A 22,260-nucleotide genomic window follows, 5' to 3' on the forward strand; every position below is an offset into this window, starting at 1 on the left:
AGTGTGTTAAAGGATTACAGCATTAAAAAGGTTGAGAACCACTGTGTAAGGAGAGACCAGGTCCTGCAAGTTTGTCCTCTGATGTCCACATGTGCCCTGTGGCACACAGGGGCACAAACAAAACAAACGAACAAAATATTCTTCAGGGCCAGAGAGACGGCTCAGCGGTTAAGAGCACTGTCTGCTCTTCCAAAGAACCTGGGTTCAATTCCCAGCAAACACAAGGCAGCTCACTCCAGTTCCAGGGGACCCAGTGCCGCCTTCTTCTGGTCCCCGTGGGCACGGCAAGCACACGGTGCACAAACACACATGCTGGCAGAATATCTACACACACATAGTTAAAAAAAGTCTCATGCCTGAGTCTTTAAGAATTGCTATATGACACACATCTCCTCAGGAACTCAGCAAACAGGAAGATTGTTATTTTAAAAAATGTATCATTCAATTACTTTTAACATAGGTTTTATATTTAGAGAAAAAAATGTTCTAAAATAAGATAAAGGTGATGGTTGTAAAGCCCCATGAATAAAAATCACTGTGAATAAAGTTTATAACATGTGAGTTACATTTCAATATAGCTATTAGAATAAATATGACTTAACCTGTAGCTGGAGGCTTTCTGTTCTGTTTGGGAACTGTGTATGTGAGTATGTCCACACTGACATATATATCGTGTTATCGTGTATACATGCATGTGGAGAGCCAAAATCAACCTTGGCTATCACTCCTCAGGGCCTTCCCACATGACCTTGGACCTTGTTTGAGACAGGGTTTTTCAACATGGGCTGGGGTAACCGGCTAGTGAGCCCCAGGAAACTGCCTGTCACCACCTTCCAGTGCTGGGATTATAAGAGTGTGGCTACTACACTTTTTTACATGAGGTCTGGTGCCCAAACTCAGGTACTCATGCCCTCACATTTCAGTTCAGGTTTCTCCACAGCCTCTATTTGTTGTTTTTCAGAGACAGGTCTCTTAACTCTCACCCAGGCTAACTTCAAACTCATGGCAATTCTCTTCTGTCAGCCTTCAAAGTGGTGGGATTACAGGTATAAGCCACTCTATACCAGCATCATAGTTGCCTTAAGATTATAATTTCTGGAAGTTATTTGATTATAGAAAATAGTATCATGTCTGGGCAGTGGTAGCGAGGCCAGCCTGGTCTACAAAGCAAGTTCCAAGACAGCCAGAACTACACAGAGAAACTCTGTCTTGGAAATCCAAAAAGAAAAAGAAAAAAGAAAATATATCATATCATTTTTCAATTTCTTAAAATGTCAAACATTTTTTCCTAAGATGAAACAGATAAAGTATGGCAGACAAAGTACAGACTAATTCCTTCCAAAATCTTAAATAAAGTAGATACGAAACAGGATACCATGCCATAGATTTAAATAATCCTCAACTCTTGAAGCTTTGGGACTAAGTCTATATATGTAATAATGACAAAAACCTAAATATCATGAGCAAAACAGACTAAAACATAAACCTTTAGTGTCCATACATACAATGAGACAAACAGCCCCACCAAGAACCACAATTCTGCCTGTCTACAACTCTCAATAGAGAAGTCCTTCTCCATACTAGCATCCAAACTCTCCACTTAGAAAACTTCCTGACCTGCCAGGACTCTCTGCTGTCTGCTCTTCTCCATCAGGCAACACCAGCACCAGTTTCCAAAATATTCGATCATGTTTCACAGGGAGATGCTCAGCCACAAAGGACGATAGGTCCAGAGGTGCCCATGCAGCGTTACTGGAAGAAACAGATCACGGTGAGTGAGCTACTATACAGTCCCCAAGCAGGAACAATACAACAGTGAGGATGACAGACCTCAGAAGCTGCTGGTGGAAGTGCTGAACCTTCATTTGGTGAGTTGTCTTGTTTCTAAGCCGCCTCAACCTACAAAGAATAAAAAAACAATGATACCAGGACTACAAAAGGCTATTTCAACCTACAGGAAGAAATGAGTAGTGTTTACTTTCCCCAATACCAGGAATAGATTACATCTTTTTGAGTCATTGGCCAAAGGGATCCCATAGGCCTCCCTCAAACATTATAGGCTACTGTCAATGCTATTGGTTGCCCCCACAAACCTGATGGTAAGACCCTACTGCTAAAGACACCACATACTTTTCAAACATGGAGAAACGGAGCTTGTGCACAACTTGAAACTCCACCCCTACTGATTAGTAAAATAGTGCTGGAAGGTACTATATAAACTACAGGGGGAGAAAAAGCAATCACCAATCTTAACAAGCTATGAACTCTGTGGCTCCAAGGGCAACCTGCCTATAAGATACACCCAGGGCACGATAGTGGTGCAAACGTAGTGGCTGTAACCAATACTTTCTGCTTGGATTTAAAGCTTGCTCCATGAGATGGAACCCATAGCTGGCACAATTAATGAAGCCAAGAATCTGAGACTACAGAGGTCATAGGCCCTTGGGGAACATCTACTATTATTATTCTATAAAATGATTACTAATGACATACTGCTATCCCCATAGATCAGTCCATCAATCGGTCCTCATGAGAGAAGCTTTCTTCTAGCAGTAGGTAGTAATTCATAGAGACCCACAACTGGACAATAAGCAGAGTGAGAGATTGGAACCCTCAGCTCTAAATAAGATGTCTCCATCAATTTCCTCCCTTCAAGGCTCAAGAATCTATATGCAACAGGAGGTGGGAAGACTGTTAAGAGACCAGAGGTCATGAATAACTCTGAGAAAACAGCAATTCTCAGGCATGGACAGGACTGATAGCAAATATAAACTCTTAGACTGTAACAGCATGCACAGGACCTACACAAGTTGAAGCCAGAAAAAATGCCAGCATGGAGAAGTGGAATGTTCAACTCCTGATCAAGAGACTATTTGTAATTTATAGCTAGTGGGAGAGGGAAAAATCGGTTTTCTCCAATAGAGTGACATTGTAAATCAACTATACTCTAGGGCAGACCTCATGGTCAGGAGTAGTTGACCAACAGAAAACAGACTTCATGGGCTTTATTTTGTTATTGTTATCTTTTGTTTTGTTTTTAAGAAAAAGAAAGAACATGAAGTTGGGTGGGTGGAATCAGGAAGAAGTGAGGAGAAGGGAAAGAATATGATCAAAATATACTGTACAAAAAATTAAAAATAAAAATAAATAGTATTTACTGATGTTTCTGAGTGAAAAGTAATTGTCAATGTTTCCTGGTGGAGAGCATTTAGACTCTGATAAACTAACAGGTCATACAAACCCACCAAATATCTGATGAACTATTCACAGTGAGCTGGCTATGGGAAGCAGACAAAAGTCCTACTATTCTAGAACATGCTCTCACGGGAGAGAAGAGCCTCTGTGATGGCTAGTGTAGTTCACAGAACATGCCTATAGGCTGGGAATGGTGGTGCACTCCTTTAATTCTAGCATTTGAGAGGCAGAGCAGATGGATCTTTGAGTTGGAGGCCAGCCAGGACTACATACACAGTGAGACCTTATCTCAAAAAACCAAACCAAACCAAATCAAAACACAGAACATGCCAACACAGTGGGCAACATAGCACATGAGGAAGAACCATGATTGGAGCTGCTGTCTCATTCCAGTGGCCACAGAAAATATAACATGAGCAAAGATTTGAAGAACTGAAGGCATAACAACTTCTGGGGGGCAGCAGAAAGTGGGGATAGCCATGATACAGCTCCGCCAAGCCTGGCAAGTTTGGAAAGAACAGTGGAGGGTGGCTAAGAGGTAGTGTTTAGGGGGCTAGAATGCTGCCTCAGTGGTTAAGAGCATATACTGCTCTTGCAAAGGACCTAATTTCAAAGGCGGCTCACAACCATCTGCAACTCCAGCTCCAGGGGGCTCTGACACGTTTGGCCTCTGTGCACACTTGCATTCAAGTACACACACAGAGACATACACATAATGGAAAACAATAGAAGTAATTTTTTTTAAAAATCTTCAAAGTGGGGGTAGGGTCTAGCTCAAGGTACAGAGACTTAGAAAGCATCATGGAACATTAACAAGAGGTGATACAATCAATGGGGTATATCAGAGGACCCCTTTATTATGGGTGGAGGAAGCTGGCTTCTAGCCATAATCTAGGGAAAGGCTATGGCAGAAAGAGAGACCTGGTTTGACCCGAGGTACATTCCAAGGATGGAACTATAGGAGGGTGAACCTGAGAAACAAAATCAAGCTTAGAATTATGACCAGTAAAGGTGGGCACCAGGCTTGCTTTTAATCTCAGTACTCAGGAGGCAGAGGTAGGTGGGTCTCTATGAGTTTGAGGCCAGCCTGGTCTACAGAGTGAGTTCTAGGACAGCCAGGGCTACACAGAGAGACCTTGTCTTGAAAAACTAAAACAAAAGAACAGAGGGCAAAGTTAAGAAGGCTGGTAATACCAATGAAGACTGAAGCTGAGAAGAAAAACCAGGATTGGGAAGGAATTTACAAGAAACAATGACTTCAGGAAGCCAGACCATGTGTCAGAGCAGTCATGGGTCGGAGTAAAGACCCTAATCCCTGACTGTTCAGAGTATGTGCCTGACTATCTTCCCCATTTACAGACAGCACACAGAGATGACCATGGGACCTGATGAACCAGATGAAACCTTAGAAGGAAATGATGCTCAGAGAGAAAGAACATCCTGCGGTGACCAGAGGAAGAAGAACCAGATCCCATCCAGACAGTGCCTATGGCACCTCCACACTGTCTCCCTAGGGCCTGCCCACTGGGAGGCAGGACGGCTTTGACAGCCCCTAGCAAAAGGTGACATCGACACTGGGTCTGAAGAGGAACACCAAGCCCAAGATGGCTATGACTGGACAATTAATTTGGAGCTGAGGAACTGGATTGCTCAGGAACTGGGAGGAGCAGCAGGGAGGGCCTGGCTGAGGGAGACAAAGAAAAAAGGACACTGCCACAGAAGAATACAGAAGGTGGACTATGAAGAAAGCACAGCGAGAACAGTGTCTAGAAGCAGAAAGTTAGGGTAGACCTAGAAATCACTGATTTGAGCTGGGCAGTGGTGGCGCACACCTTTAATCCCAGCACTCGAGAGGCACATCTCTGTGAGTTCGAGGCCAGGCTGGACTACAGAGTAAGTTCCAGGAAAGGTGCAAAGCTACACAGAGAAACCCTGTCTCGAGAAAAAAAAAAAAAAGAAAGAAAGAAAGAAAGAAAGAAATCACTGATTTGATCTGAGTATACCAATGGAACCTGAGTCTTTCAAGGTCATGCCAGACTTGAGCCTCCTTTCCTATTGGTGGACAAGTCACACATTCCCAACTGTGGGAAACACAACCCTCAAGATGCATTCCTATGTCTGTCCGTCCTTTCTGGTTCCATCCATCTTCATCCACAAATACATCAGTCTAACTCATGCTGAAACTAATGGGGTGCAGAGTCCCAAGGACATGACGCTGAGCACTGACCTGGTACAGGAGATGCCTACTTTCCCTGCATGGCCCAGGTCCAAGAGGCCCTTGACCAGGTTCTCCTCAGCAATGGGGCACTCTGCACTGGGCACTAGTGCCTGCAGTCGGTCATTCATGTCCACACAGCATGGTGCTGCTGGGAAGGCCCGCATCTGACGCCGGAGTTTCTTCCGGGCTGCAACAGCTTCCCTCCACCTACAGACAAACCAGCACAGCGTTACTGGATGGGGTGTGTAAGGCTCATTCCATGGGGGAAGATGCAAAGTCCGTTACAATAACATGGAAACGTGGTTTTTGTCTGTTACATTTTTTTACATTGATTTAATTTTCATGTGTACGAGTATTTTGCCTGTGTACATGTATGTGCTCCTTGTGTATGACTGTGGACAGTTGTGAGCCACCATGTGGGGGCTGGGAATGGAATCCAGATCTTCTGCAAGAACAGTAAATGTTCTTAAGCACCAAGCCATCTCTCCAGCCTGGAAATGTAGTTTAACAATCTAAGTTTTGCTTTTTTTCAGCAAGAGTGCTTAAAATGAGCCGGGCGGTGGTGGCGCACGCCTTTAATCCCAGCACTCGGGACGCAGAGCCAGGCGGATCTCTGTGAGTTCGAGGCCAGCCTGGGCTACCAAGTGAGTTCCAGGAAAGGCGCAAAGCTACACAGAGAAACCCTGTCTCGAAAAACCAAAAAAAAAAAAAAAAAAAAAAAAAGAGTGCTTGAAATGAAAACTAATTTCAATTAAAATGTAGGCACGATAAAAAAAAAAAGTCGTGAGCACTGAAACTGCCAGAATTAAGAAACTGCCAGAATTAAGAATACTGACTTATCTCTAAAAGCTAATTTGGATACAAATTTAATATATAGTGACCCCTTAGCCCAGCAAACAGGAATGTATCTACCAACAACATGCATGTGAACAGACGTGTAAAATGTTGATACAAAGGAAGTCACTAGAGCCCCGTCAGAGCCACAGAGAGTCATGTGAGAGTCAACAGAGGACCAGTCACTTACGGCACCAATACTCCCACCCGCACGACGCACCGCTACCAACAGAGACTGGGGGAGCTTGACATGCTACCAAGGTTGGGCCTCCACCTTTTATCAGGTAGAATAAAGACTTGGATAGTTGCTGGCTGCCAATAAGTCTCCAGCCGGGTGAGTGGCGGTTACTTCTGGGGAAGGGACAGGCTCTGGCCTGGGAGCTCTTCTCTTCATGTGGTCCTCTTTATGCTGTTGCCACCGTCAAGGACACTAGCATTTACTTTAAATTTCACTGTACAATGAGTCACCCTGCAACATACATAACACCTAAATGATGAGGTTAAGTAACAAACACACAGGTGCTTCTGTGCTGCTGGGCCACAGCCTTAAATGACGACCTCTTCTGTCCCCACCAAAGCTCATTCTTCTCGTTGGGGTCACTACAACAGATCTGGGGTACTCTACTCTGCTTAGTTTGAATATAGTCTATTTGCATATATGTCTTCATAAACTGATGATTTTCTGCTATCAAGAGACTCAAAGTTAATAGCTAGACTTAATTTTTTTTTACTTTATGACACTTCAAAAATGGTATGAGTTCAGTAAAAAAAAAAAAAAGGAAGTTCAGATTTAATTTCCTATTTCTTAAACTTTTTCTATTTATAATCCTTTTTCACCCAAGAAATTTTTATATAATCCCTTGTACATAATAGGTAAATGAAATGGTTATACAAACCAACCATTTACTGATAATAAATTATAAAGAAATTTACTTTAAACAACTCTTTATTATATATATTTCTACCATGAAAGCAAATTTTCATACTAAGGACACAGATATGCTTGTTTGTCTAACACAATACAACCCAAAGTTATACCAACTTGATAAAAGCTGCAGGATAATGATAAGAATAGATTAAGACTCTGGAGCTTTTTTATGGGTGGAGAGATGGCTCGGCAGTTAAGAGCACCAGCTGCTCTTCAGAAGATCCAGGTTCAATTCCCAGCACCCACATGGCAGCTCACAACAGTCTGCAAGTGACTCGGTTTCAAGAGAACCAAAGCCTTCCTTTGACCTTTTCCAGACTGTTCATGCACAGACGTGACACGCGCGTACACACACAGACACACACACACACAGACACACACAGACACACACACACACACACACACACACACACACACACACACACACACATACGCAGGCCAAAGACCCACACACAGAAAAGAAGAAATAATCTTTAAACTGTTTTCTCTCTGTAACAGAAAGCTCTGTACAGTAAAGGCACTGCAAGGCCTAACATGTAACAAACAGTCCTGAATCTCAGACAGTCTCACTGGCCCGAGAGCATGGCAGTGCAAATACACGCTGTGCTCAAAACCGAACCTGCAGTGAGGTGTCCCAGGCAAAGGGGCGTGCTGCCCAATTCACCTCAGATTTATTACACATTTGGTTCAAATGTTTTTGTCATGGCCCATTCAGAAACCTTTTGACTACTGCCATTATTTTATTGTTTGCAGCCCTCATGGTCAGGTATACAACCCCACACTTAAGAAGTTTGCCCTAGACTAGTGACAGCTATACAATGCTTTCTCAGCATCATTAGAAAATCCTGTACAACTAGCTACTACCCAGTTAGCCGAAAGCAAACACCCAATACTGTAGTGTGTGTTACGTTGCTAGGCTATGACTGGGAAGGTCAGGAATAGTAAATGCACTTTTGTTTTGACATCCCAACCAGTTTCCCCTCCCCCCTCTCTTTCCAGTTTCTTCTCCCACCTCTCCCCACCCCTGTAAATGCATTTTCAATTTACTGTGAATTTATCATGCGGTAACCCATCATAACAAATATCAGTGCTGGGGGCTGGAGAGTTAGTGCTATGGTTAAGAGTACTTGTTGCTCTTGCAGAGGACTCAGGTTCTGTTCCTAGCACCATGACAGTTCCCAACTGTCTGTAACTCTAGTTCCAGAAGATGTGACACCTCTTCTGACCTCCTTGGGTACCAGGTATGCATGTGGTGCACAGACATACACACAGACAAAACGCTCATATACATAAAAAATAATAAATCTAAAACATAAGTGTTTCGTTTTTTGTTTTTTCCTAGACAGGGTTTTTCTGTGTAGCCTTGGCTGTCCTGAAACTCGCTCTGTAGACCAGGCTGACCTCAAACTCAGAGATCCACCTGCCTTTTACTTAAGGGTGCTGGGATTTAAAGGTGTGCTCCACTATTGCCTGGCAAGTGTTTTTTGTTTTTTGTTTTTTTTTAAAGAGAGTATCAGTACTTAGGTTTGGGAGATGCATCCATGATTTATTTGTTTAATGTATTCACAGACATTTTCCTGTGTCTAGTACAGGCAATCAACATCAAGTATTGTATAAATATCCATTCAAATATGATAGCCACCCTTACCCTAATCAAATGCCTTGAGAACATAAGACACGCACGTATGACCAACTGTTTCTGAAAGTCTAAGCCTACTTCAGATACTCATTCTTTTTTTTCTTTTTTTTAAAGATTTATTTATTTGTTTGTTTATTTAGTACAGCATGTATGACTGCAGGCCAGAAGAGGGCACCAGATCTCATTACAGATGGTTGTGAGCCACCATGTGGTTGCTGGGAGTTGAACTCAGGACCTCTGGAAGAGCAGGCAGTGCTATTAACCTCTGAGCCATCTCTCCAGCCCCAGATACTCATTCTTTACAGAATACGCTGTGAGCCTTTCATCACAGGTTAATGGAATTGACGGCTCACAGATACTGAACCTGATACAAGACTTCCATGTATGTGGGTAGCTAACTTCTGTAAGAACAAAGAACTCACCGTTGCAGGTACTTGCAGAAGCACTGAAGTTCCTGGAGAGTCTCTTTTGCAGCCTGGAAAATTTCCTCAGCAAGAAACAAATCCACCAGGTGGGCACAGATGGCTTCACAACAGCGGGCTGCGCGGACCTTTTGGTCTGTCTCTACTGCACTCCTGGAATACAGAGCAATTATCATAGACGCTGCTGCACCAAGGCTTACTGAAACTTAAGGGCTTGCTTTAAAAATGCAAGCGTCTAGGCTGGGAATGTGGTAGAGCATCTCTCCTGGGTAGTTTCTCAATTGAGAAAATGCCTCCATCAGATTGCCTATAGGCAAGTGTGTAGAGCATTCCCTTGATTAATGATTGATGTTGAGAGCCCAGCCAAATAGAGTTGGTGCCATTTGGCTGGGACATGTAGGACACATATTCCTGGAGTGTATAAGAAAATAGGCTGATCAAACAAGGAGGAACAAGCCAATAAGCAGCACTCCTCCAGGGCTTCTGTGTCAATTCCTGCCTATAGGTTCCTGCCTTGAGTTCCTGTCCTGACTTCCTCAGTAATGAACTGTGATATAGCAGTGGAAGCCAAATAAACCCTTTCCTGCCCAGACTGCTTTCACTCACCCTAGAAACCCAACTAGGACAGCATCTGCCTAGCATGTGCAAGACCCTCTTTTTGACTGATGTACCCACTCCAAAAGAGCTGGAGTCTACTTTTAAATGGAAATATAATTAGCATGTCCACTATAAGAGGAAGTTTAAGACTTTTATTTTTACATAAAAGTAGACATCTGAAAAGGTAAGTAAAAAAGAAAACTATCATACAGGGTGCCGGGTCAAGTTCAAATAGGCCACTGTTACAATTGGGAAATAAACCTTTAACCCATCAAGGTATGATAGCCTACACAAAAGTTCTAATGCCCAGGAACCTGAGGTGAGAGCACCACCTGAACCCAGTAGTTGAACTAACATTAGTAACAAAGCAAGAGCTTACACTCCAAGCCTACACACATACTCTATTTAATTCAGTAGGGAGGGGGATTCCAGTGTGCCACAGGTACATGTGGAGGTTACAGGACAACTTCTGGAAGTCAGTTCTCTTATTCCACTATGTAGGTTCTGGAGATTGAATTCAGGTCACCAAGCTTAACAACAAGTGCCTTTGAATTTGAATTTTAAATGACCAATGAGACCATCCAAAGTCTCATCAGCAATATAAGGTATCTACAATTAGATGTATCTTACATACACCCTAAACACTAGTGGCCCTAGGAATAGTTTCCCTCAGATAAAGCACTCTCTCAGACGTTTCTCTTTTTTAAAGACAGAGTCTCACTAGCTAACCCCAGTTGACCTAGAATCTGCTTTGTAGCCCAAGCTGGCCTCAAACCTATGATTCTCCTACCTCAGCCTCACAAGTACTGGGATGACAAGCATATACCACTGTACTGAGACATAAAAAGAAGACAATGTTAAATGATGCATGTGTGTATGCCACATGTATGTGGGTACCTGCAGAGGCCAGAAAAAGGTGTCAAGAGCTGGAGTTACGAGTGACTGTGAGCATCTGATGTAGATACGGGGAACTAAACATGGGTCCTCTGGAAGAACAGCAAGCAATCTTAACCACTGAGACATCTCTCTGGCCCCAAAAAGCAATTTTTAATTAAAAAAAATTCAATCTAGCAAGACAACACAAAAACTATCAAGCCCATACGTCACAAAATTGAAGTAAGCTGGGGGCTGGAGAGATGGCTCAGAGGTTAAGAATACCAACTGCTCTTCCAGAGGTCCTGAGTTCAATTCCCAGCACCCACATGGTGGCTCACAACCATCTGTAATGAGATCTGGTACCCCCTTCTGTATACATAAATAAATAAATAAATCTTTTTTAAAAAAAAAAAATTGAAGTAAGCTTAAATAGAGAAGACTCACTTTCAGTAACTCATCCCTGGGGTGCTAGAGACAGTTGAGGACTAACCTAAACTCTAGGACAGCCAAAACCATGGGCACTTTCCTCACTGTCATCAAGCCCTTGGTTTTTATCTATCCTAACATTTCTTCCTGGGATTGAAAATGAACCTACTAGCTGGGCATGGTGGCACACACCTTTAATTACAGCACTTGGGAGGCAGAGGCAGGTGACTTTCTCCAAGTTTGAGGCTACCTTGGTCTACAAAATGAGTTCTAGGCCAACCAGGACAACATAGTGAGATCCTGTCTCAAAACAAAAACAAACAAACAAAACAACCCAACATACTAAATTAATCCCAGTACATGGGAGGGTGATGTAGAACAATAACCACAAGTTCAAGGCCAACATGGGCTACACAGTGAGTGCCAGACTATTCTGGGCTACTAAGTGTGACCCTGCCTCAAAGAACATATATACTTGCCATCATTTCGTGAAATCTCTTCCTTCTAGTAACTAGAGAAACAGGATCCCAACTAACAAGAATAGAAAGAGCCATCAGCTGAAAATACACCACCTCTGGGTGGGCTCCCACCTCCTGGGAGCTGTAATGTACGCTGTGGTCCACCACCTTCATGCTATCTCAGGGAAACATAAGCACAGGGAAAGCTTTTCCTTTACAACCGGCATCCTTTCCTTCCTGAAGCTCAACAGTAAAATGATTAAAACTCTTAGGTGAAAAGTCCAAAGAAATCTTAACATATACAAGTAAAAGGTTCTCTTACTTGAAAAATAATAGCATACAGCCTGGTATAGAAGGGATTCTACTAGTAAATTTACTAAGACACGGCCCATGCCTTATGCAGGGTCCACGATAAGGAGACTGAAACAGAGGGCCTCTCTATTAGAACAGCATATTACATTTGGCTATCTAAAAGATAAGCTTCTCATGGGGCATGGTAGTGCATGCATTTAATGCCAGCACTTGGGAGGCCAGACAGATGGAGCTCTGCAAGTCTGAGGCCAAGGCCAGCCTGTCTACAGGACAGACAGGGCTACAAAAAGTAACTCTGATATATATACACACACCACAACCGGCTTGGCCATGGTGCCTCCTTCCTCCTACCACACTCCTGGCACTCAGGAGGACCCCAGCACGTCACTCACTTTAACTCCTGAGAGCAGGTCTCCCACACACACTCCGTCACCATGAGCTCTGTCAGCTCTGCAGCCAGGCCCTCGCTCAGCTGAGTTAGCACCAGTTCTCTCTCTTGCTTCAACCTATGGGCAAAAGAAAAAAAGCACAAAGGTAATACTTAAGAATAAAAATAAATGAGGGCCCGAGAGATGGTCATGGTTAAGAAGACACAGTGCTCTTGCAGAGGACCTGAGTTCATGTCCCAACACCCACATGGAACTGTTCACGACTGCCTGTAACTATAGCTCCAGGTACCTGACACCATCTTCTGCCCTCCTCAGGAACCCGCATTCACATACATATGCCATCCACCTCCCAACAGACAGACAGACAGACAGACAGACACACACACACACACACACACACACACACACACACACACACTAGCTTTCTCTTAGTCAAATCAAATCATGAGGGTGCTGAATGGGCTCATGGGTCAGATAGTGAATGGCCAGTCACTCAGTGAATAGCAAGAGGGGTATCACAGGTGAGGGCTGGTACAAACTGACCTCCGTGCCCAGCTACAGGAACAGGACACACCCACCTTTCCTCTTCAGCCTGTCGCTTTTCTTCCTCTCTTCTCTGCCTTTCCATGGATACTTCTTCAGCAGCAACATGCCTCAAAATGCCTGTGGTTGCAGCTGTTATCAGATCCTCCACGGCAGCATTAGAAACACTTAACAAAACAAAGCAGAAGGCATTCAAACTCAGAAAAAAGTAAGCCACTGCCGGGCGGTGGTGGCGCATGCCTTTAATCCCAGCACTCGGGAGGCAGAGCCAGGTGGATCTCTGTGTTCGAGGCCAGCCTGGGCTACCAAGTGAGTTCCAGGAAAAGGCGCAAAGATACACAGAGAAACCCTGTCTCGAAAAACCAAAAAAAAAAAAAAAAAAAGTAAGCCACCATTCACTCTTGCCAAGTGAGATTTGTTTCTGGAACGCAGAGACAGTTCAACACATGAAAACCAATCACAGGCTGGAAGATGGCTCAGCAATTAAAGCATTCGCTATGCCAAGTACTGTAACCCAAATAATAATAATAATAAATAAATAATAAAGTTATTTTAAAAAGAAGCATCTACAATGAAGAAGAATATATATAGTATGTATGACATACATATGACTTTGTGGCTTTTAAAATTATATAACTCTAAGGATCTAATTTATAATGGGGTTCAAAGAGTAATCAAATGTAGAAGTAAAAAAATATATGAGTGGGTTTATTGTATCTGTTATCATAAATAATTTCACTTTTGTAAATGAAATGGTAAACTAGTTTTATAAAGTATACTGCTCAGATTCAGGAACGAGAGAAAAGCCCTAATATGGTTAAACTAGAGTCACAAACAATTTGAGCTACAACTCCAAGCCCTATTGGTCCTTTGAGCATCTCATGACAGTCTGGTCTACATACTGAGTTCCATGCCAGCCAGGGCTACAAACTGAGACCCAGTCTTAAAAAAAGAAAAAAAAAAAGAAAAAGAAAAGAAAAGAAGGAAGGAAGGAAGGAAGGAAGGAAGGAAGGAAGGAAGGAAGGAAGAAAGAACAAAACAGTGACTTAAATTTAAGATACAAAACTTGTAGCAGAAAACATGAATATCTTTGTAACATTGGATTTGGCAGCAATTTCTTAGGTAAGACCCTAAGAGTACAGGCAACACAAGGAAAATTAGAAAAATTAGACTACATGAAAATTTAAATGTTTTGTGCATTAAAGACATTATTAAGAGAAGAAAAGGTAATCCAAGGGCCGGGGATGTAGCTCAGTTAGTAGAGCGCATATATCTAATGTGCCATGCTCAAAGCCCTGGGCTCAAGCCTCAATACAGCAGGCATGCTGCTACATGCCTATAATCTCTATCTGGGAGGCAGAGGCTAAAACAAAAAAGGAGGGGGGAAAAAGACAACCCAGAAAATACATGCAAATTCTATGTCTGATAAGAGATTAATATCCAGAATATAAGAAAACTCCTACAACTCAAGCACAAACAGCAGAGAATGGGAGGAGGAGGAAGAACCACCACCCTGGACGTGATGGTACATGCCTGCAATCCTAGTGTTCAGGAGGCTAAGGAAGACAGATCAGGTACTCAAGGCTATGGGATAGGGATGGTGGAGCATATCTTCAGTCCCAGCACTAGGGAGGCTAAAGAAGGCAGATCTATGAGTTGGAGGCTAGCCTGGCCTACATAATGAGACCCTATCTCAAAAGCACCACCCCTCAAAAAAAAAAAAAAAAAAAAATTCAGAGCTAGGGCTAGAGAAATGACTCAGCAGTTAGGAACACTAGCTATTTTCCCAGAGGATCTGAATTTGATTCTCAGTACTGACATGGCACCTCACAATGGTCTGCAACTCCAGGTCCAGGGGAGATGATGCCCTCCGCTGGCCTCTGCAGGCCCCAGGCATGCATGGAATACACACATACATGCAGGCAAAATACTCAAACACAAAAAATTTAAAATAAACAAGTAAATAAATAAATAACATGTAAATAAATAAATTTCAAAACATTTAAAAAAAGGAATCACAAATGGAAATCACATGCTAACAAAAGTCAGAAGTGGGCGGCAGCGGCAGCAGCAGCGGCAGCAGCAGCAGCAGCAGCAGCAGCAGCAGCAGCGCACGCTTTTAATCCAGCACTCGGGAGGCAGAGGCAGGCCTATCTCTGTGAGTTCAAGACCAGCCTGGTCTACAGAGCAAGTTCCAGAGAACCTTGTCAAGAAAGAAAGGAAGGAAGAAAGGAAGAAAGGAAGGAAGGAAGGAAGGAAGGAAGGAAGGAAGGAAGGAAGGAAGGAAGGAAGGAAGGAAGGAAGGAAGGAGAAAGAGAAAGAAAAGAAAAGAAAAGAAAAGAAAAGAAAAGAAAAGAAAGAAAGAAAAAAGAAAGAAAGGAAGGAAGGAAAGAAGAAAGAGAAAGAAAAGAAAGAAAGGAAGGAAGGAAAGAAAGGAAAGGAAGGAAGGAAAAGAAAGAGAAAGAAAGAAAGAAAGAAAGAAAGAAAGAAAGAAAGAAAGAAAGAAAGAAAGAAAGAAAGAAAGAAAGAGAAGGGAGGGAGGGAGGGAGGGAGGGAGGGAGGGAGGGAGGGAGGGAGGGAGGGAGGGAGGTAGGTAGGTGAGGGAACAAGAGAAACTACATCCGCCTGGAGAATACAGGAAACATTTAGGTCTTGGAGAGGTGCGAAGCCCTTGCACTTGGCACTGTGGATCTTAAGCACACAGAACTGGGTCTTGCTGATGAATGAGAAAAGCTTATAAGGAAGGGCAAGGCTGTCCCCAGAGATCAAACAACAGCCGAGCGAGACGGCTGGCATGTCGGGTCCACTCACCCCAGAGCTGCGGCTACGTAGGCCGCCCCAGCAGAGCCGACTTCCTCACAGTCCACCTGAAGAGCCTCCTGGATGAGCTCGTCCACCACCTGCACCAGGTCCTAAGGAGAGGCCAGCACAGGAGTTAGACCAGGTTGTCTGCCAAGGCAGACATCTTGGGAGAAGCCTTCTTAGTGGACATTTGTGAAAGTTTTTTACAGTTTTCCTGGTAAAGCACAGGGACCTTAGTGCGGGGTCTTCAGGAAGACCTCTGAACAACAGAAAGGTGCCAGGGCAAGCCTGCTCATGACTGTCCTGTGGGTGCCACAACAGCACCATTACACATCATTTCCAGGTCACATCAAAATCCTCAATTTCTGTGACCTTTAGGCTTTCCCTCAAGACTCCCCGATCCTCCAGTAGGTCTAGTCGCTTGTGCAGCACCCTCTGTCTACAGGCACAAAGCAGTGCTGTGACCCCACAGGCCCTGGTCAGCTCAGCCACTGGTGTCACACATGAGCAAGTACTCAGCAGCCAGCAGAGACATGCCCGGGTTCAGCCCGGCATTGTGGCAGGAGGCACTGGGTGCAGTTCTGACCGCTATGATGAGGACAGGGTCTCTGCAGCCACCCTGAAGGAATGGCCGTACGTCTGCCACCTCCCCGCACCTGCCCGATTCTGGCTCCTATCCAGTGAGGCCAGGTAACACAGCCCCCTCACACAAATGTCTAGACTTCATGGCGCGTTACTGCAGAAGACCCTACCGATTCAGAGTACACAGGTGCAGGCTTTGGAGGCAGCAGCTCAGGCTGCATGGAGGACTGGAAAAGGCCGGGTGCCACAACTGGGGCCAGTGGGGGGCCGTGAAGCACTGGTGTGGATGAGGGTGCAGGAGGAGGCTGTGGGAGGAGAGTCAATGGTGGCACATCTACCTCGGCCTCGTACTCCTCTCTTCTCCCACCACCTAGAAAGAAAACACGCCGGTGCTTGTTACCAGAACCACATAACTACAATCTCTACGAAAGGACCAGAGCTATCCAAACCCTAAGGAGGGGACTGCCCTCCTGACAACCATCCTAAGGGTATATGGCAGAGGATGATACATGCTTTGTGTGGAAACTGTATCATGGTGTCATAAACACTAACAAGGGCGTCAAAATTCCGAACCCAGGCAAAGTGAGAGCTATCTAAGCATCTGGCCAAGAGCCAGGCCTCCAAACCCTTAACAGAATCTTCTGGTAACAGGGAGACTTCAAGAGGGAAAATGCACTAGAGTTCACTCACCTGCTGTGTCTGCACCGGCTCTCTGAGTGCTGATGGGCAGCTCCGTAGCCAGGCTCTCTCCAACGTATTTATTCTGGGAGTTAAAGCTGCACACAGGTGTATGGCGAGGTACAGGAGGCAGTGGCCCTCCATTCACAACTTCTCCAACTGACACAGTCAGCTTCTGGGCAATAAACACTGACTTCCAGGACTTGGATAATCCCTCTGGTTCCAAGAATGCCGACCGATTCAGCTCAACACAGCTACCCAGACCAGGAAGAGCCCACAGGGAGAAGTCAGCAGGGAAAGAAGACAGCTATGCCTCCCCAGACCCAGCTACTGGATCCCCTGATTAGAGCAAGACTGGACAGATATGAGAAGAGAAAGCTTCCAGCCTTGGGGAATCACCGGACCCAGGGCATTAACAGCTATGTGTGGAATGACACAAACCAGTGTGCTCCTCTTTCAGTGATGGCAGCCCACTCAGTCAAAGTCACACGACTTCCCTGAGGACAGAACTAGAAAGAGGAAACACAACCAAATGTCCAGTGTAATGGTGCCATTATTTGGAAAACAGTTTGTGAGCATCAAGGGCATCCAAGCCCTGATTACAGGTACAGAGTACCTTGACACAGCCTACTGGACTCCCAGCTCTGCTGCCAGGGGTGCAGGGGCCGAACAGGGGTGGGCAAAGGCATCTTCAAAGAGCAGAGGAGAAAAGTCCCAACCTTTATCTTTAGGTTCTCTGCTAACTGATGAAAAGCAATGATTTGGGAATAAAAAAGAACTTGGTCTGGTTCTTTTTATTCTCAAATCCCTGGATGTGTATACATTTAATCATACCATTTGGGAGGCAGATCTCTATGAGTCTGAGGCCAGCCTGGTCTACATAGCAAGTTTCAGGCCAGCCAGGACTACATAGCAAGACCCTATCTCAAACAAAACAAAACAAAAACAAAAGAATGAACTTGGTCTGGACCCATGTGTGCCTTGGGAATATTCCCTAGGTTCATAGTAGGGAAGCAGTACACAAAACAGGCCTTCTCAAAGGCCCAACAAGTAGTCCTTTATCAGAATTTTAAAAAAGTAGCGCGCGTGTGTGTGTGTGTGTGTGTGTGTGTGTGTGTGTGTGTGTGTGTGTTTGTGTGTTTGTGTGTGTGTGTGTGTGTGTGTGTGTGTGTGTATGTGTGTGTTGGGGGCGGGGCAGAAGAGACATGTGCACAGGTGCAGTCTCAGCTCTTACCCATCAGCTACAGTGAGGCCATGGTAATTGAGGAAGTTGGTTGCCTCTTCACAATCTCTGAACAACAGCATGCGTACGACACCATCCAGGGGGAAGACAGTAGAGCGTTGTGTGCTCACAGTGTATGCAACATTGAGTGCTCGGAGGGCGTCCTTACGGATCTGAAAGAAGCCATGGCAATGTAAGCTCAGAGGGAAACCCAGCCGGCCGCACAGTCCTATTTCCCTATCTAGGCACCTAGAGCTCACCCTCATCTCTCAGTGCTCATATTCCCTCAGACGGCCTTTCTTCCCTACTGTACATAATTACTACTAAATGTACTTTATGCATTACCATCTTTAGCTCTGGTTTCTTTCCTAGCACATCAGTAGTGCAGAAATAGGAATTTTGTTGGTTTTGTTCCCATTGTACTCTGAACATTAAGAATACAGTCAGACAGAAGGGCCAGACACTGGTGGTGCACACCTTTAGTACCAACACTTGGGAGGCAGAAGCAGGTGGATTTCTGTGAGTTCAATGCCAACCTGGTCTATAGATCGAGTTCCAGGGCAGCCACGGCTACACACAAAGAAACCCTGTCTCGAAACACCAAAAAAAAAAAAAAAAAAAAAAAAAAAAAAAAAAAAATCCAGATTCTACTTATTTAAAGTTGCCTACAGCAGTCAACATTATAGTAACATTACTCATTCAAAAAATAATAACAGCCAGGCAGTGGTGGTGGTGCACGCCTTTAATCCCAGAACTCAGGAGGCAGAGCCAGGCGATCTCTGTTAGAGGCCCACCGGTCTACAGAACGAGATCCAGGACGGGCACCAAAGCTACACAGAGAAACCCTGTCTAGAAAAAAACAAAATAAAATAAAAAATAATAACTACTTTCTGCCTCTTTGACACAGTAATGATCAGGACCAGGAAGTTAATGGCGAACCAACTGCTTCAGAGGAAACAAACGGTCACTGATGTCCTCCCCCCTGGGAAGGCAACAGTATCCAAAACAAAAAGTCAGGAAGAGCTAGCCAAAGTGTACAAAACAACACCAGATATCACCACCACATTCAAAACATGTGGGCAGTGGAAAGACTTTGGCTTGATATATGATTCTCTGAATTATGTAAAGAAGCTTGAGCCTATACACAGACTTGAGAGACACGGCCCTTTTGAGAAGAAAAGGACCTCCAGAAAACAGGGAGGAACCCAAGAAGATGAGGAAGGTCAGGGGGGCTGCAAAGGCCAACGGTGGTGCTGGCAAAAAGTGACCTAGACTCAGCAACAGAAGTGGAGATTCTGCAATGACTTGATCTGCTGTGATGGTGCAAATTTCTAAGGAGAGGACAAATAAACTGCAAAAAATTTGAAAAGAAAAAATTCAGTTAAAAAAAAAAATAGTAACTGTAAGTTCCACTTGACAAATGCACAGAATTCCCTAAGAGGTAGGTCCTTAGTAATGTTTTCATTTGTCCCAGAATTCCGGCTGTGTTGGTGACAGTCAAATCTAACAACAGCAAGCAAACTGATCAAAGACTCCTTGCTGGAGCTAGAGTGTAGACATGTAGACAATGGAACAAGATCAAGTGCATGTGACTTCAGCCACTGGATGTTTAACAGAGATGCCAAAAGCACACACTGGAGAAAAGAAAGCATCTTTAACAAATGGTGTTGAGGAAACTGCATGTCCATGTGCAAAAGAATGAAATTAGACTTGTCACTCTCACCTTACACACACACACACACACACACACACACACACACACACACACACACACACAAACTAGCTCCAGCTTGATCAAAGACCTAAATGTGAAACCTGAAATGGCTAGAATAAAACAGAGGCAGTACCCTACATGACACAGATGTAGGAAAGGACATTCTGAACAGGACTCCATCTGCCCAAGAATTAAGGCCAACAACTGACAAGTGGAACTTCATCAAACTAAAAGCTAAAGAAACAATCAACAGGATGGAGAGGAAGCCACAGAATGGGAGGGGATCTTCGCCAGCCATACATCTGACAGAGGATGAATATCCAGAATACACAAAGAACTCAGAAACAAAGAATCAAAAGCAACAACAAAAAATTGACCCATTAAAAAAATGGGCCTGGCAGCCAGGGTGCAGATGATTCTCCAGCACCATCTTACACACAGGCCATCATTTACTAATACAAGCAATTCAAACTCCCCTATTAAAGACCCTGAGAGATGAAAAAAAAAAAAAAAAAAAAAAAAAAAGAAAGAAAGCTGAACAAGCTGTGAGGAGCAAGTCAGTAAGCAACACTCCTTCATGGCCTCAATATCAGCTCCAGTCTCTAGGTTCCTGCCCCTTTTGAGTTCCAGCTCAAACTTCCTTCAGTGATGGACTGTGATGTGAAAGTGTAAGCCAAATAAACCATTTCCTCTCCATTTTGCTTTTGGTCATGATGTTACATCACAGCAATGGTAGCCCTAACTAAGACGTTATGCTTCCATTTTCTCTTCAGAACAATCTTCCTGGTTACTCTGGGCTCACATAGTATTTAGGGTATTTCCAATCTCAGGATACATTATCAAGCCACATCACTAAAGTTGATTTTACTACGCAAGGTAACATTTATAGCTTCTTTAGGTTAGACATAGATATTTTGGAAATCATTTGTTTTGAATAAAAAAGCACGTAAGCCATAATTGAATGATAAAACAAAAACCCATGAGAAGAAGGAAAATGGTCATGTTGTGTGCAGGCTCTGTTTTGAAAGAATTTGAAGTATAGTAGGAGTTAGAATTATATCAGTGTGAATGTCTGGTGGTAAAGTTACAGACATAAAAATAATGCAATTTTCAATACTTTACCAAACAATTGGTACATAAGTGCATAGTGAGACCAGGTTTAGAATTCAGCTATGTCACACTTCCAATGCTAATTCCACTTTTTCTGTATGCTTTAGGAATACTTTTTATATTCCTAGAAACTGAGACCTATCTTGATTAGGTTATCATAGATGATGCAGATTCTGACATAAGGGTTTGAGCATCAGTAATTTATTAAGTAATTCAGAAATTACTCTCTAAGGTAGCAAGGAATCCTGTTGTGAAAGACGTGAGACTTTCTGTGATAGCCTCACAACCTAATGTAATGAAGTTGTCAGCACAGCAAGGTATATTACAATGAAATGCAGATTATCTGTTGGTATATTGAACTCCAAGTGGAATTTGCAGTTTTTTTGAAAGTTATTGTTGATTTCTTGCTTTTATTTTTAAATAAATATGACCTTAAATTGTAAAAAAAAAAAAAAAAAAAAAAAAAAAAAAATGGGCCTGGAACATGAACAGAGAGTTCTCAAACGAGAAAAAAAAAAAAAAAAAAAAAAAACATGGCTAAGAAATATCTCAAGAAATGTTCATCATTCCTAGCAATTAGGGAAATGCAAATCAAAACAACTTTGAGATTTCATCTTTCCCTAGTCAGAATGGCCAAGATCAACAAAGTAACTAACAATAAATACTGGAGGAAGTGTGGAGGGAAGGAACTGTCATTCACTGTTGGTGAGGTTGCGGGTTGGTCCAGACACTATGGAAATCAGTGTGGAGAAGTCTCAAAAATAAACCTACCATATGCCCAAAGACTTGACATCCTACTCCACAGATACTTATTCAGCCATGTTCATTACTAACCTATTCACAAAAGCTAAGAAAAAGAAACAACCTAAATTTCCTTCAACTTGCAAATGGATAATGAAAATGTGATATACACTACAGAATACCATTAAGCTATAAAGGAAAATGAAATTAAGAACTCTGCAGGCAAATGGAGGAAACTAGAAAAGATCATACTGCGTGAGGTGACCCAGACTCAGAAAGACAAGCATTGCATGTTTTCTCTCACCTGAGGAGCCTGGCTCCAAATCTTCAGGTGTGAGTACACAGCCCATAGTAACCACAGAAACCAGCAAAGCAAACGAGAGCGTTGCAGGAGTAGGGAGTGCAGGAGCAATAGGGAGGGGAATGGCCGGGTACAGGTACAGATGGGAGAAAAGGAAGAGAATGGGAACTCTACTTAGTGAGGAGGGAAGAAAGAGCAAATAACAATACAAATGTCTGGAAAAGTTGTAAGGAATCCAACTATCAACTATCTACCTAAAAATACCTGTATCAG

General features: G+C 43.5%; 1 protein-coding gene and 1 pseudogene across 3 annotated transcripts in view; one reads left to right on the forward strand and one right to left on the reverse strand.

The window, feature by feature from the left end:
* Positions 1 to 22,260, reverse strand: part of LOC114696512 (minichromosome maintenance complex component 3 associated protein) — a 55,556-nt gene that overhangs the window by 16,443 nt on the left and 16,853 nt on the right. For all 3 annotated transcript variants that reach the window (XM_028874282.2, XM_028874280.2, XM_037200115.1), the window contains exons 11-20: positions 18,134 to 18,294; positions 16,912 to 17,153; positions 16,392 to 16,591; positions 15,649 to 15,749; positions 12,873 to 13,004; positions 12,298 to 12,411; positions 9,237 to 9,389; positions 5,423 to 5,620; positions 1,831 to 1,899; positions 1,618 to 1,752 (exon numbers count right to left, since the gene is read on the reverse strand). In XM_028874282.2, coding sequence (XP_028730115.1) covers positions 1,618 to 1,752; positions 1,831 to 1,899; positions 5,423 to 5,620; positions 9,237 to 9,389; positions 12,298 to 12,411; positions 12,873 to 13,004; positions 15,649 to 15,749; positions 16,392 to 16,591; positions 16,912 to 17,153; positions 18,134 to 18,294 — 1,505 coding nt within the window. The remainder of the gene's footprint in view (positions 1 to 1,617; positions 1,753 to 1,830; positions 1,900 to 5,422; positions 5,621 to 9,236; positions 9,390 to 12,297; positions 12,412 to 12,872; positions 13,005 to 15,648; positions 15,750 to 16,391; positions 16,592 to 16,911; positions 17,154 to 18,133; positions 18,295 to 22,260) is intronic.
* Positions 19,022 to 19,480, forward strand: LOC114696514 (annotated as a pseudogene).

This window comes from Peromyscus leucopus, chromosome 16_21, assembly GCF_004664715.2.
Source record: "Peromyscus leucopus breed LL Stock chromosome 16_21, UCI_PerLeu_2.1, whole genome shotgun sequence".
In the NCBI taxonomy this organism is placed as follows: Eukaryota; Metazoa; Chordata; class Mammalia; order Rodentia; family Cricetidae; genus Peromyscus; species Peromyscus leucopus.